This window comes from Gymnodraco acuticeps, unplaced genomic scaffold, assembly GCF_902827175.1.
Source record: "Gymnodraco acuticeps unplaced genomic scaffold, fGymAcu1.1, whole genome shotgun sequence".
NCBI classification, from domain to species: Eukaryota; Metazoa; Chordata; class Actinopteri; order Perciformes; family Bathydraconidae; genus Gymnodraco; species Gymnodraco acuticeps.
This window is the reverse complement of record NW_022990021.1, coordinates 808946-824420: the sequence shown is the minus strand read 5'-3', so window position 1 is coordinate 824420 and position 15475 is coordinate 808946. Positions and strand designations below refer to the sequence as shown.

Genomic DNA, 15475 nt, shown 5'->3' with positions numbered 1-15475 from the left:
TTAACATATATGTGACATATAACCTATATTATATATATTACATATATTGGTTAGGATTCTTTCATGTTAATAGACGCTACAACAAATACATGTAGTGGAGTCAATGGTACGGTTTCTGAACTGTAGTGGAGTCAAAGTAGAATGTAACATAAACATGTATCATAAAAGTAAGTTAAAGTTACATTAAAACCACTGCTGACATATAATAATTAGTTATCTAGAAGTTGAACAATATGGTTGTAGGTGTCTATAAAAGCTGTTGTATGTTGGCATGTGATATTCCTTTTCCTTGTAATTATTGTGCAATTATACTGCACATTATTAACTTTTAACACTGTGTTAAAATACGTTATATTAGCATGACACCAATGTTCATTAATGTGCAATTTCTATCTTTAATAAATTAATTAATTAAAGCCCAAATTTACAAAACTTCACTCTCAATCTTTCCTGGAGGGCTGCTACGTCACTTCCGCTGTTCCTCTCCGGAAGTACAGTTAATTTTTATTCACAGAAAAAAAAAAAAACAGCTGTTGTTGAAAAAGAAAACAGCGAAGAGAGTTTCATTGACGGATGTCTTGGCTTTATCTTTTCGCACACATAAGTAAAGTAAGATATACTCTCTCTATTATCTCCTCTCTGTGTCCGCCTGCTGTTTTTACTGACTTAGTAACCGAGTCTCGTATCGTTCATTTGTTGCGAGTTGCTAGCATTAGCTTCCATCACTTCCAGGCAGCTAGCACACTTACTAGCAATAGCTAACTGCATGTCGGACTGTTAGCACAACTTTTGGGGACAACATTCTCTGTCAGGCTATCGGTAAGATTATATGTAGATGGCAACCAAGTTAGTAATTGTAAATCGTACATTGGGTGACTCGCTAACCACCTAGTTTAACTGCGATGTATCACTGTTTATTTCCCGTTAGCCTTTTTTATGATCATAAATACCAGGTAACAGTTAATGCATTTACAACATAATATAGTTCCTGTTTATATTATAGTTATTTCTGTTGAATTTACTTTACACAGATCACCGTTTGAAAGCATATAATCAATTAACTTCATCAGATGTCTAGCTACAAATTAAAAGAGGGTGCCTGAAAGTGTTACTTATAGCTTATTTAATACAATTCTAATTAAAGAGTTTGTTCAATTTGTGCTGTTTTCCTGCCTTTTTGTAATACCTATATTTTTGTCACGTATTTTGACAGAATGCATGCCCCAAAGAGAGGGTCATCTCCTGATGATTCTCAGCGCAAGATAAGGAAGTTGGATCAGGATGAGGATGACATGCAATCCACAACTGCACCAGCTACAAATAATACAGCAGCAGACTCACGGAATAAACCAGCCAAGTCATCAATACAGAGTTTCCCTGCAAAGGATTCCAACAAAACCATTTCTGAACCCCCTCTCAAAGAATCCAAGCTCCTAAATGCCACAAGTGCCTCCTGCGGAGAAGCTCCCTCACAGAAAGCTAACTCCAATGCTTCCCTGAAGCGAACAGCCTCCACTGAGTCTGAGGATGAATTAAGTAGTGATAGTAGTAAGACTGACCCTTTTAGAGAGAGGCATGATGGCGACAAGGCACGCTGCATCAGAAAATATTCTAATCGAGTCAAAGCGAAGCGCAAAGCTGAAGAGCCAACGTCTGACCCACAGGAGACAGGCCAAGGGTCACCGTCTGCACCTGAAGGCCCCGTTCAGATGGACCACAATTATGGTAGATTTTCAGATTCAAGTATGGGAGAGCTTGATATGGATGAGAGAAAAGAATCCGCACACTCTGTCACTGAACTACAGGTACAAGTAATGTCAGTTAATGCAACACAAGCAGAGTCAAAATACACTTTAGTTGCTGCAAGCAGAAGTGCAAAGGCTAGCATTGAATTTGAGTGCCCAGATGGTCAAATCAAACATGAGGAATTGAAAAATGTAGAAGGCCAAAAGCTCAATGATAATAAAACCCCCACATCATGTATAGAGAGCTTAGACTCTGTCACTGCAACAGCTGAAGGGTCGCCTTGCATCACATCTGAGGCAGAAGGGAATGAAAAGAAAGACCTCAATAACCAAAAGTGTGTAGATAATGAAACAGTTGCACCTGCAGTGGAAACATTGTATAGTACTGGAGAGGCAAATCCAGGCTGTGAAGTGGAAATACAGTTAGAGGAGAGCATGAACTCATTTCCTATAAGTCCTACAGTTAACATCACTGAAACTAAGGACACCACAGAGTCTGTTTCTAAGGAGACATTGGATGTAAAATGTAAAAGTGAGGATGAAGGGCAGGAAGCCAATGTCTCCGCAGACCATATTGATGTAGCAGATAAAGCGTTATCAAATGAAACAAACGTGGAAGGAGGTGTTAATCCTGAGAGTCAGACTAATAAGAAATTAACACTGCCCACTGGCAATCCAGACACTCAAACAGACCTCAGTGTCAAAATTCAAGTTACTTTCAAAGAGGAATCTAACATCATTCATCAAGTGAGCCATGAAGTGCCAGATGCAATTACCAACTCGTGTGAGGATGTGGACAAACTAGTACGAAAGTCGGAGGAAAAACGCAAGGAAAGTGATAGGAAAGGAGTCGAGTTCCTGTCGACTCAGACTGTTGCTGTTTCTGCGTCCTTTGCTGAAATGCAAGTGATGGAAAAGACGACTGACAGCTGTACAGAAATACTGACATCAAATTGTGAGGCTGTTCCTGAGCAAAATCAAAACAAGGTGCTCTCTGAGTGTGTCACAGACTTGAAGGGGCATATTGACACGGACCTGGAGACCAAAATGACAGAGGACAGGAATAAATCAGCACCTAAGGAGGATACACTAAACGGGGGGAACCACATAGGTAATGACAATACCATGCAAATACCAGCTGTAGTCGAAGACGTTGCAGAGACAAGGATAGAACAAGAGAACCACTTTGAGGACATTTCCAATGAAGCCACCACAATGGAAATACAACTCCAGAAGAGGCAGGAAGTAAGTGAACACACTGCAGACATATCTACAGAATTGAATAAGGATTGTGTTTCAAATTCTAAAATAATGGAAAATGACGACAACCAGGACTTTGAACACACTAGTGGACCTGAGAGACAGACTACAACGCCATCACAGATTCTTAATCCTGCATCTTCAGTGGAAGTACAAATCCAGGAGAGGCCAAGAGACGACGAACCCATCGCAGAAATGTCTGATAAAACACAGAAACATCCATTTGCAAATTGCCAGAAAGCTGAAGGCAGGGTTGATGCTGAAGCTGTAGTTGCTGCTGAGAATCTGAATAGAATAGATGTGGATATGCAGACGACAACCGCATCACAAGAGACGTCTAACATTGCACCTACTCCTACAGTGGATATGCAGACGACAACAGCATCACAAGAGACGTCTAACATTGCACCTACTCCTACAGTGGATATGCAGACGACGACAGCATCAGAAGAGACGTCTAACATTGCACCTACTCCTACAGTGGATATGCAGACGACGACAGCATCAGAAGAGACGTCTAACATTGCACCTACTCCTACAGTGGATATGCAGACGACGACAGCATCACAAGAGACGTCTAACATTGCACCTACACCTACAGTGGATATGCAGACGACGACAGCATCACAAGAGACGTCTAACATTGCACCTACTCCTACAGTGGATATGCAGACGACGACAGCATCACAAGAGACGTCTAACATTGCACCTACACCTACAGTGGATATGCAGACGACAACCGCATCAGAAGAGACGTCTAACATTGCACCTACACCTACAGTGGATATGCAGACGACAACCGCATCACAAGAGACGTCTAACATTGCACCTACAGTGGATATGCAGACGACAACCGCATCACAAGAGACGTCTAACATTGCACCTACAGTGGATATGCAGACGACAACCGCATCAGAAGAGACGTCTAACATTGCACCTACTCCTACAGTGGATATGCAGACGACAACCGCATCACAAGAGACGTCTAACATTGCACCTACACCTACAGTGGATATGCAGACGACAACCGCATCACAAGAGACGTCTAACATTGCACCTACAGTGGATATGCAGACGACAACCGCATCAGAAGAGACGTCTAACATTGCACCTACTCCTACAGTGGATATGCAGACGACGACAGCATCACAAGAGACGTCTAACATTGCACCTACAGTGGATATGCAGAGGACAACCGCATCAGAAGAGACGTCTAACATTGCACCTACTCCTACAGTGGATATGCAGACGACAACCGCATCAGAAGAGACGTCTAACATTGCACCTACACCTACAGTGGATATGCAGACGACAACCGCATCAGAAGAGACGTCTAACATTGCACCTACTCCTACAGTGGATATGCAGACGACGACAGCATCACAAGAGACGTCTAACATTGCACCTACAGTGGATATGCAGACGACGACAGCATCACAAGAGACGTCTAACATTGCACCTACTCCTACAGTGGATATGCAGACGACGACAGCATCACAAGAGACGTCTAACATTGCACCTACTCCTACAGTGGATATGCAGGCGACGACAGCATCACAAGAGACGTCTAACATTGCACCTACAGTGGATATGCAGACGACAACCGCATCAGAAGAGACGTCTAACATTGCACCTACACCTACAGTGGATATGCAGACGACAACCGCATCAGAAGAGACGTCTAACATTGCACCTACTCCTACAGTGGATATGCAGACGACGACAGCATCAGAAGAGACGTCTAACATTGCACCTACTCCTACAGTGGATATGCAAAGCCAGGAAGTCATTGAACCCACCACAGACATGTCTGCTGAACTGCATGAGGATCAAAAGGCTGAACATATGGAAAATCCAGCTCCTGTAGTTGAAAGCATAATAGAAGTGGACATGCAGACTACATCATCTGAGGAGATAACTGACAAAGCACATGCACTGGAAATACAAAGTCAAAATGAAGTAAATATCAAGACTGCAGCAACATCAATGGAGATTTCTAACATAGCAGAAACACAAGCCCAGGTGTGCCAGGCAGTCTTTGAACCTGAAACAGACAGCTCTCAAAAAGGTCTTCAGACTCCTGAGAGGAATGGAAATGAAAACAAGGTTACCGCAGTGTGTGTCAGTGCAACAGAGAATCAAAGAGAAATTGATTTGCAGAGCACAACAACACGAGAGGAGACTTCTGATCCCACAACTAAAGCAGAAACACAGAATCAGAGAAGTCATAAGGTGGAAGAACTCACAACACAGGTCAGCGATCCTAAAGATTGTATTGTGGCAAACACAACAAGTGAAGAAAACAAGGATACAGTTATCACAGTATGTGTGGATGCCACTGATAATCATATAGAAATGGATGTGCGACCGACAGCAGCGCCGGAAATGTATAATCAACCCCTTACAGACGAAATGCAAAGCAAGGGGAGCCCAGAACTCCACTCCGAAGCTCAAAATGATCTAGTGACTGCAAGTTGTGAAAAAGCAAATGGGGTTAATGCTAAATGTATGGATGTTACAGACGTTCAAATAAATATGGAAACTACTAAAACACCGGAGGATATTTGTGATGCAGCACCGCCCATGGAGGAGCAAAACCAGAGGACGGTGGAAGTCGATGAACCCACTATAGCCTTATCGAGTGAAACTAACCAACCTCCTCCTTGGCCTGAAAGTGAGGATAATGCCAACATGCAGATACAGACGAGTGAGAATATCCAAGGGAATATGGATGTTGTAGGTTTATCAACAGAAAGGGTCAGCGATATTGAAGGAGAAGGAACTGGAAGCAATGAAGTAATAGTGTTTGTTTGTGGGCAACCGGATGACGCTGATATTGTAATTCCGGCATCAGACGAGCCAATTAATACGGTTAATCAGGCAGATGTTGAGATTCATGAAAACCAGATGGTGTATGAGCCCATTAGTAGTCCAGAGAGTAATGATGACAGGGAGATTTCCACAGCATCAGAGAACCACGACGGTGCGTCTTTACTGGACATTCAGAACACTCGGGAGATGGAAGGAGATGTATCAACTAGTAGAGACAACAGTTGTAGCCAACAACTGGAAAAAGAGGAAGACCTCCAGGAACAAATGTGTGTCCCAGACAGCCAAGATGTTGAAGTGGAAGCACAAACCGTCAGAGTGTCAGAGAGTTGTGTTCCTGCACATTTGGAGGAGAGTAACATGAATGTGAAACAAGTCGCAGTGATCAGCTCCAGCGATGACATCAGCATGCCAGATGGCCAGTCGGAAGACGCTACACTACAAAGAGAAAGGAATGGGTATGCAGATTGTGCCAGTGCCACAGAGGTTTCTGAACAGGTGCAGGAGGTTGCAGACGTCACAGTGACGACAACTACAGCCACCACTAAAGTGGAAATACCAGATAGTACATCGGAGGAGTTTTTTATCTTAGAACCAATGCAAACGGGTGCATTTCACTACGACATTGTCACTCAAGCAGCGGCTGAATCAGGTTTGTCGGACTCTCTTTCAGAGCAGGTGAATGCAGACGGTCATTTGGAAGGCGATATGGAGAATGAAAGGATTTTAAATGGTTCCCAACAAGCCGACTTCCTGCAGGCAGAAGTGCACCAATGTCACACAGCTGATGAGATCAAAGTGACCAATTCAAGTGAGGTTGTAGACCAGGAGATGACAGACCAAAGTGTTGAAGTTCTTCAAAATTCCGACCACAGCAGTCACCCGACCTCTGACTTGATGGATGTTAATACCTCAGAGATTGATATGGCAAACTGCCATGCTCAAGTCACAAATGAAGACTGCAATGCACTGATAATAACAAACGCCGATGCTGATTTGGATTTACAAGAAGTGCAGATTCTACAGGATATAGAGATCGGACGTGAGATTGTAGTAGCAGAGGAAGAGAGTGATGAAGATAGTGACATCATAATAATAAAAAAACTCCAGCAAACACCTGAGGCAGACCCTCCTAAAAAGTCTGAGGAAAAAGCTAAAGATGATACATGTGGGACCAGCTTGAAGCTAAATGAAAAGACTAAAGATGATAAAAAGGGACAGGGGGCAGAAAAACCCAAGAAACAAGAAATGAACACACAGGCCAGAACCAAAGCCCGTCTGGCAGCTCTGGCTGAGCAAAAGGCTGCGGCCTCGAAGAGAACTGCAAACAGACAGCAGCTGAACCTCTTAGCTTTGTGTCACGAAATTGCAGAGGACATTGCTACGGACAGCATGCTGTTAAAGAGGATAGAAGATGAAAAGCTAGCAGCAGCATCAGAAGCCGCATCCAAGAGTGAAACGAGCAAGAAGGAAAGTCCACCTGTTAACAAGCAAGAGGCAGACACTGCTGTTGTCGCAACTCCTGCGGGACCAGAGGAGAGTTCTGCTTCAGTGGCCCCTGCTGAGGAGGCCCCTAAAGCTCAGCCCCCAACTGAGGTAAAGCCTGCTGCAGAGCCCGCCGCGAAGCCCACTCCAGAAGCTCCAAAGAGGCGTTTCTTTGTCACGCAGATTTCAGTGCCACTGAAAGCCCATGAGAAGAAGAAGCTAACTAGATATCAGAGGCTAAGACAGGTTGAACTGCAGAGAGAGAAAATGTCTTGGGCACGTGTGAAGAAGCTTAAGTCGGACCAAGCAAATCAGATGTTTTCAGACATGGATTGGCAAGCACCCATGTCTGCATCCTTCCCATTCTCAGTTCCTCCTGTGACCACAGCTCCTCCTCCACCTGCAGCCGCTCCATCCGTATCACCTCTCCCAAGCCCCGCCTCCAATAGCAAGCCTGCAACACCCAAGGCAGAAGTCCCTAAAGCTGACCCTCCCAAAGCTGAACCCAGTAAGATTGAACCCACTAAAATAGAAACACCCAAAACTGAACCCCCTGAACCTGAAGCTGAAGCCTCCAAAACTGTGACTCCTAACGCTGGAATTCGTAAATCTATAAGGCAAACTAAGGCTCTGACTCCTAAAGAAACCCCTTCTCCGGGGCCCACCCCTAAAGTGACCCGATCAGCAGCAAAGAGGACCCTCCCAGCAGTACCCCCACCCATGCCTAATGGAGTTAAAGCTCAAAAACAGAAGCCCGTTGAGTACAAGCCATACAGGCCTAGGCCAAAGTATTCCTTTGATGATTTTGAACTAGATGACGACCCGTTACCAACAAAAAAGCCCGGTTTTCAGTCAAGGCCGACACAGCCGACACGGCCGGGTGTCCAGTCCAACCCTGCAGCGCAATCTAGACCCACTCTTCAGTCGTTACATCTTGCAAACCAGGCAAGACTCAGAGCTGGACAGATCCCAGGTCAGTTGAGGCCAGCCGGTTCCACAAATCCACAGTTAAAGCCTGCAGTTGCAACGACACCCCAGTTAAAGACCACAGCTACTGCCACGGCTACTGCCACAGCTACTGCCACGGCTACTGCCACAGCTACTGCCACGGCTACTGCCACGGCTACTGCCACAGCTACTACCACAGCTTCTTTAAAACATCCTTTAGTTAAAGCTCAGTTAAAGCCTCCTCTCATGACATCACCCCAGTCAAAGGCTGTTTCAGCTCCAGGTCAGCCCAGGCCCGCTGCCTCGCCTCAGTTGAAGCCTGCTGGTAGTGGGGGTGCAGCTCAGCTCAGGCAGACAGCAGCTTCTCAGTCTGCAGGTTCAACAACATCTGAGACAAAGCCAGCTGTTCCTAAGACCATCGTTGGTTCAACGTCCCAGAAAACCACACAGAAGCCGTCAGCAGAAGATGGCAAATGCAAGGTAACTCACAAATGAATTATGCCATAATGTGTCACAAACAGCATTTTTGAAAAACTATGATACTCATCCCTTTCTTTTTTTGTTATTTAGGGTACAGCTAATCCCACCTCTTCCATTCCCACTAAAGATGGCTCTAAAGTGCCTGATGCACAGAAGTGTGAAGAAAAGCCTAAAGGTATGCATTTATTTGTAGCTAGTATTTTCTTCTAAACATCTGTCCCAGAGAATACATACCAAGTCTAATAATGCATCACATTCTTTAATTAAAAAAAATAAGGCTTTAAATGGTAAAATTAGTCTTTCAAAAGTTTTTTTCAAAAGGATTTTATGATCGTTATTGTTTTTTTTAAATCTAATAATAATTGGTCAAATCAGTTCTGTTTAATTGGTCTTAAATGTCATTGTAAGTGGCAGTTAAGAATATTAATTCTAACTTGTTCTTACTAATTCTAAGCTTTAGGAACTTTTACATTTCAGACCTTGTCCACAAAATATCTTCCAGTAAACAATTACTCTTATTTGTTCTCTTAAGTATTTCATTTAATTTCACGAAATCTTAAACATCCTATTATGATGTGAATTATCAAGAAGACTTCACATTGTTGTCACAGTTGTTACTTATCGCATGACAACATAAAGCTAAAATAATAGATTTTATTTTCTTGATATACAAAATCACACCGCTGAAATAATCGTACCTTTTCTGACAGTGACTGGTGTGGATCCATCTCCTGAGAATAAGGCACAAACAGTCAAGACAGAAGAGAAGACATCGGGGAAACCTCAAGAGTAAGAAGATCCTCTCGAGTAAATTGACATGTTTTCTCTCGTAGCAACAGAAATCTGAAATAATGTAATGTGTGTTTGTGAACAGGGGAGCAGCGGAGACGAGGGATGGCAGGACTCCTCTCTCTGACGCCTGCCTGCAAAAAGAAGTCAAGAAGCTAAAGGAGGCTGACAAAGACAGCACCCAGACCATCATTGTGAGCATATGTCTGTTATTATTGTTCATTTCATAGGAAGACAACTTTAAAGGATATCAGAAATTGAAGGTTGAGGCCTTAGGGGCTTATTCAAGGGAATATTTTGAGGACGCATTTACATGAGTACTAGTGATCTGTTGTTTTTCGTGTCTCGCAGGATGCAGGACAGAAGCATTTTGGAGCGGTGGCCTGCAGCGTGTGTGGGATGCTCTACTCTGCTGCCAACCCTGAAGATGAATCTCAGCATCTACTCTTCCACAACCAGTTCATCAGCGCTGTTAAATATGTGGTGAGAGGAGGATTCTTTAAATGAAATGTCTTTATTATTTGTCTTGCCTACTCTCTCACAGTATTGACATAAGTGCATTACACCAAGCATGTGTAGAGTAGTTTATTTGCCAAATAAATAACCAACAGTTAGAGGGTAATCTTATGTGATCGCACGCTAAGTGAATACAACTTTACTCTTGCTCACTTTTGGGATTCAAACAGGTGCCACCAAGTATACTTATAGCTGATATTCCTAATGTTCAATACACTTTAAGTTTCCATCAATTTATTTAGATTACTTTAAATTGTACAGTGTCCTAACAGCAGCATGCAAGAGTATGTAGCTATGAAATGATGGAGCAAGTAAGTAAGGGATAATGTGCAGCAAGGCGGTCATTATGGGGAAAAGAACACCCGACACGGCGCACCAGCGGCTGGAACTGCGACAACAACTTTACGGCAGCTCTGTCCAACTCCGTTCACGGTTTCTGATCCACTAACAAGTCCTTAAACACTGCAGAGTCCATACCGTGTTCCTGTTAGTGTTTACTTCCTCTCTGCCTTCTTCTGGTGATTTATCTGACGTCCAGCGCTCGTCTTTTACCCTCTTTTACTTTCTCTTTCTTGATCCTCCTTAGCAACGGCAGGAGCTGCTTCGATAGCGTTTTTTGAGGAGCTTTTTGATTACAGATTTGAAAACATCGTTGCTTGCTTTCAAAGTAGCACAATTCATGATGTCAAACCTTGGGAAGTATCTAGATATCCCTTCCTTAATGCCAAAGTAACTAAGAAACTGAATATGTTTTGCCATTTCATGTCTATGGCTGGCCCGTTGCGTAAAAAGGAGGGTTTCTGCCCTGTTACTTCTCCGCTGTTTTCTTGCATGCAGTTTGCTTTTCGGCCAAACTGTATACAGTTCAATCAAACGGACTTTGTGCAGATGTGAGCGTCCTTAACAACGGTCAATAAGTCTTTGACAGCGGTCTGTACTACTGGATTAACAACGTGTCACGTGTTCTGAATTGACCAATCAGAATCGAGTATTCAACTAAGCCATGTAATAAAACATAATAATAACCTGTAAGGGAAATCATAAAACAATAGTCAAATAATCTGAAGTAAATTTGAAGAAAGAACAGCTACATTACTATCAATAATAGGCAAGCATATTTGCATTATTTGTGCCACATAGGTAGTTACTGTATTTAGTAAATGAAGTAGAAAGCCTCATGTGGACAATAACATTATGCTTAAGAGTTTATCTTGTAAATTCATCAATTTTTCCCTTCTCTTTTTCAGGGATGGAAGAAAGAGAGGATCCTGGCAGAGTATCCTGATGGCAAGATCATCCTGGTCCTGCCTGACGATCCCAAATATGCTCTGAAGAAGGTACAGTGTGTGAATGGGGATTAACCTTTGTCATCATAGAATTCTTTAACAATGATGGGCATTACTGACGCAATTACAAGCTATGAAATCACACATATGATGTTATTCAAATGGAAAACTTTGAGAAAAACACCACACCAGCATTTGTTATCTTCATTTCCACTAGCTGTTTGGTTTTCTCAGGTGGAGGAGATCAGGGAGATGGTGGACAATGACCTGGGCTTCCAGCAGGTGGAGACCAAGTGTCCCTCTGTGACCAAGACCTTCCTCTTCATCTCCCATGATAGGAAAGTGTGTGGATGCCTTATAGCGGAGCACATACAAGAGGTAAGAGACTACAATCTTTGACACTCGTTTATTACAGAAACATGTTAAGGATGAACGGACTGCATGAGTTTGAAGTATACTGAGCCTTTATTTTATTTATTTTTTAACCTTATTTATTTTTGTTTCAGACAATAATGCAGTACAAAATATCTTTCAGTCACATTTTCAGTACCACTCCAGGGCAAAACAAAATGTAATAAAGATGGCCTAGCTTAGAAAAATAAATAACAAATAATAGCAAGGCAATTTATTTGTATAGCACAATTCATACAGTAATGCAATTCAGAGTGCTTTACAGGATCAAACAAAGAAATACAAAACACACAAAATAATTAATTAAAAGAAAGAAAACCATGTTTAACAGTTCGAAAATTAGAACATTTCAATTTGAAAAGCCATATTAAAAAGAAATGTTTTGTAAATAAACAAAAATAGTAATGATGGAGAGAGAATACAAGTGAAATACAAGAGTGTTAACATTCTTACTGTATTAGTAGATGCATTACAGGGGCCCATCGCTTGATAAATGTATTTTTCTGTAGGCATAATAAATATGTTATTTGCTCCATGTGGTGGATATCCCAAACTCTCTGAATCCAGCAGTTATAGGTGGGAGGTTCTGGTTTCAACCATTTAATAGCGATGCACTTCAGGGCTACTGTCAATACAATTCTTAATAGATATGCCTTAGACCTCTCTTCTAGACCCTCATGTAAAACTGTACTGAGCCTTTATATGATCGCAGGGATACAGGGTGATCGAGGAGCCAGGACCGGAGGGCACAGAGGGAGAAAAGGTAATGTTTGAGCGCCAGAGAGCGTGGTGCTGCTCCACGACACCGGAGCCAGCAATCTGTGGTATCAGCCGCATCTGGGTGGTGAACATGATGAGGCGCAAGGGCATCGCCTCCCGCATGCTGGAGTGCCTCAGGTCAGAACATCTTCAAAACCACCTATAGTTGATATGATAAAGCCTCAAAATAACCGACATAATGACATCCATTTTGTTCTTTCCTCCACAGGAACAACTTTGATTACGGTTCGTACCTGAGCAAAGACGAGATCGCTTTCTCCGACCCCACACCCGACGGGAAGCTCTTCGCCACACATTATTTTTCCACTTCTCAGTTTTTGGTTTATAACTTTGTGAGTGGAACGCGCTCATCCCAGCCAAAAACTGACGCAGTATGACAGTCTCCAGGAAAAGGTAACAATGGATTGAACCGAGACGCCCACCGAGCAACGGGACGCATCATCGCTAAACCGTCTGATCCAGATTTGCAAAATGTAAAAAACAAACTGTAAATAACTCCGTGAAGAGGACACACATTGGTTTAAATCTCAGGATGAAAACAACAAGGTGTTGTTAATCATTTTTATTAACTCGCCCTTTAATCCCTCCCCGAATGGTATTTTGAAAAATGAGAGTATTTTCTTCATACACTTTTAAGTAAACAATTGGTTTTATTAGAAGGATAGAGTTTACATGCATGACCTGACAGCAATAGAAAACAAAGAGCCTTTCATTGATGTTTTCCTTTGAATTCCTGCGAGGTCAAACAGGTGCATTTTAAATGTTATTTTAGAGTTTTGTCCATATTAAGTTGAAATGATTTTTAATTGCATCATGTAGTGTACTTCAAAGGATTATCATGTCCATCTCTTCACAGCTCAAAGTGATGCTGCCGTCGTCTCAGATTGGCTTTTAAGCAGCAGCGATCATGTTACTGGCCGGTTAAATATGTATTTTTTCCACATCAGTCCCACTGATTTCACTGTTATGTTTTTATTATAACATTTCAAACTGATCATCCTAAAGAGATGTGGGTTGAAGCTGTAGCCAGGGCATTAATTGTGTTCTCTAATTTCCTTAGATCACCTTGCCCGTTTAGTTTTCCCAGCTGAGCCATATACTGTACACCGTTTAGCAGGGCATTGGAGCCTAAAACTGTATGAGTGATGTCCTTTAGTTTCACCGAAGCTGTCTATTGCTTTCTTTGTGCCTGAATGAATAATGTGTCACTTCAAATTAGTTTTTTTCCTAGCCATACGTTATGGCTTTTTATTGCGTTAATGTAGAGTATCATTCTCCTTTTACCTAAGTGAAATCGAATGAAATGTATATCAAATGATCATGTAGAGTTATGCATACTATAACAACATTAATAATGGATGTGTTAAGGTTCAGCCTTTATGATTACCAACAGGAACATTTGCTCAGTGATCAACATGAGGGGTTGTATCTCTTCCTCTCTACACAGATTTACAGTATCATTGTACTCCATCCCTTCTTTTATTTTTCCTACTTGTTAAAGCAATTGCTTTTAGAAAAATGTGTCGTGGAGAAAAAGATATTTGATTTATACGAAGCTGTATGTAAATATTTATTTAAATAATAAACGATATAAAACTATTTCTCTTACTCAGTTCTCTTTGAAAAACAGGTAATTATGTGCTCTTCCATTTCCACTAGGTACTGCTAGCAAGCTTCTGACCCTCTTCAGTCCACATTGTAGTATTAGTCACTAATGCCATCTAGTGGACATTGTTGTTGCATGTTAAAAGACACCGGATTATTTTTGATTTAAAATGATCATCTCTCGAATGTGAAACGTATTTATGGATCACACCTATAAATGGCTTTAATTTGTATTAATGTTTGATAGGTGTCAATTGTGGGAATTGTCTTGCTGTCATGTATTCTCTTTGTAGTTGCAGATGTAAACACTCCCCTCTTAGTGCATTCCTCGACACTCCTGTCACAACACGGATCAGCTCGATGGCAACTTCTGAGAAACAAAACAACCTTAGAACAACACGGATACTTCCTCAGCCGCAGAGTGAGAAAACAGCTCCTCCACGGAGATCGGATGCTGATCAGCAGGAGAAAAACAACCAAGCTGAGCTTCCTAAGGTATCTCAAACACAGTGGTCACCATGGCCTGTTGACTTTCGCTGACACTAGGACCACCTCGGGACTGAATGCACATTATCTTAAATCTAGAGTCCATGGAGATTGAACTGGATTTAGTCTGAATTTTGTTTTATCTCACAGTAAAAAAGAATACCCAACATTTGTAAATTCACACTTTTATTCTCACATCAATTTAAGAGACACAATTGTCACAGCTGCCACATTGAAACAAAAAACCATGTATTCTAATTATAAATGTTTGGTAAAGTGAAAATGTCTATGAAAATGTCTTATTTACACTTTAGACAGCCAATATACAAAAAATCAGGATATTAACTGACAATCTCTACAGTTTGCACACATGTGTATATATACAGTTACTTTATTTAGCAAAATGTTGACCTGAACTTCATCCCATACCTGAGCTGCAACAACAAAGTGACGCATTGACTCAGGAGGACATCAGCAGGGACTTGATCTGCTTTAAGAGTTTTAAAACAAGATTACACTAATGCTCTCGGGACTTGATCTGTTGACATGCAACCTATAATAAGAAAAGAGCTGCTCCAGAGTGTGGCAAATACACAATCACCATGTAACAAAAAAGCTATTTTGACATAATAATGAGCACAACTCTTAGCTGAGATGGTAAATAAAGGGTTAATACGTTGGCTTGTAACACATTCAGCATTTGGCTCAAATTAGTTGACATGATAGTGTATTTTGCCAAGGCTATGGCATCATCAAAATGTAGGCACCAAAGACAATATATCATGCTGTAGCTCAACAACTTATTTTTGAACAAGTTTTGATAAAAATCTAAGACGTCCTTACAAGAAAGGACAA

The 15475-nt window shown here is 41.8% G+C and overlaps 1 protein-coding gene across 1 annotated transcript; it reads left to right on the top strand.

Annotated features, from left to right (window-relative positions):
- The first annotated feature begins 496 nt into the window (after positions 1 to 496).
- On the top strand, positions 497 to 14128 carry LOC117544730 (pneumococcal serine-rich repeat protein-like). The gene is made up of 10 exons (XM_034214088.1): positions 497 to 609; positions 1214 to 8747; positions 8838 to 8922; positions 9458 to 9536; positions 9622 to 9730; positions 9888 to 10019; positions 11300 to 11389; positions 11573 to 11716; positions 12462 to 12646; positions 12738 to 14128. The coding sequence occupies exons 2-10, from the start codon at positions 1215 to 1217 to the stop codon at positions 12904 to 12906; spliced, it is 8526 nt and encodes a 2841-aa protein (XP_034069979.1). The 5' UTR covers positions 497 to 609; position 1214; the 3' UTR covers positions 12907 to 14128.
- The last annotated feature ends 1347 nt before the right edge of the window (positions 14129 to 15475 follow it).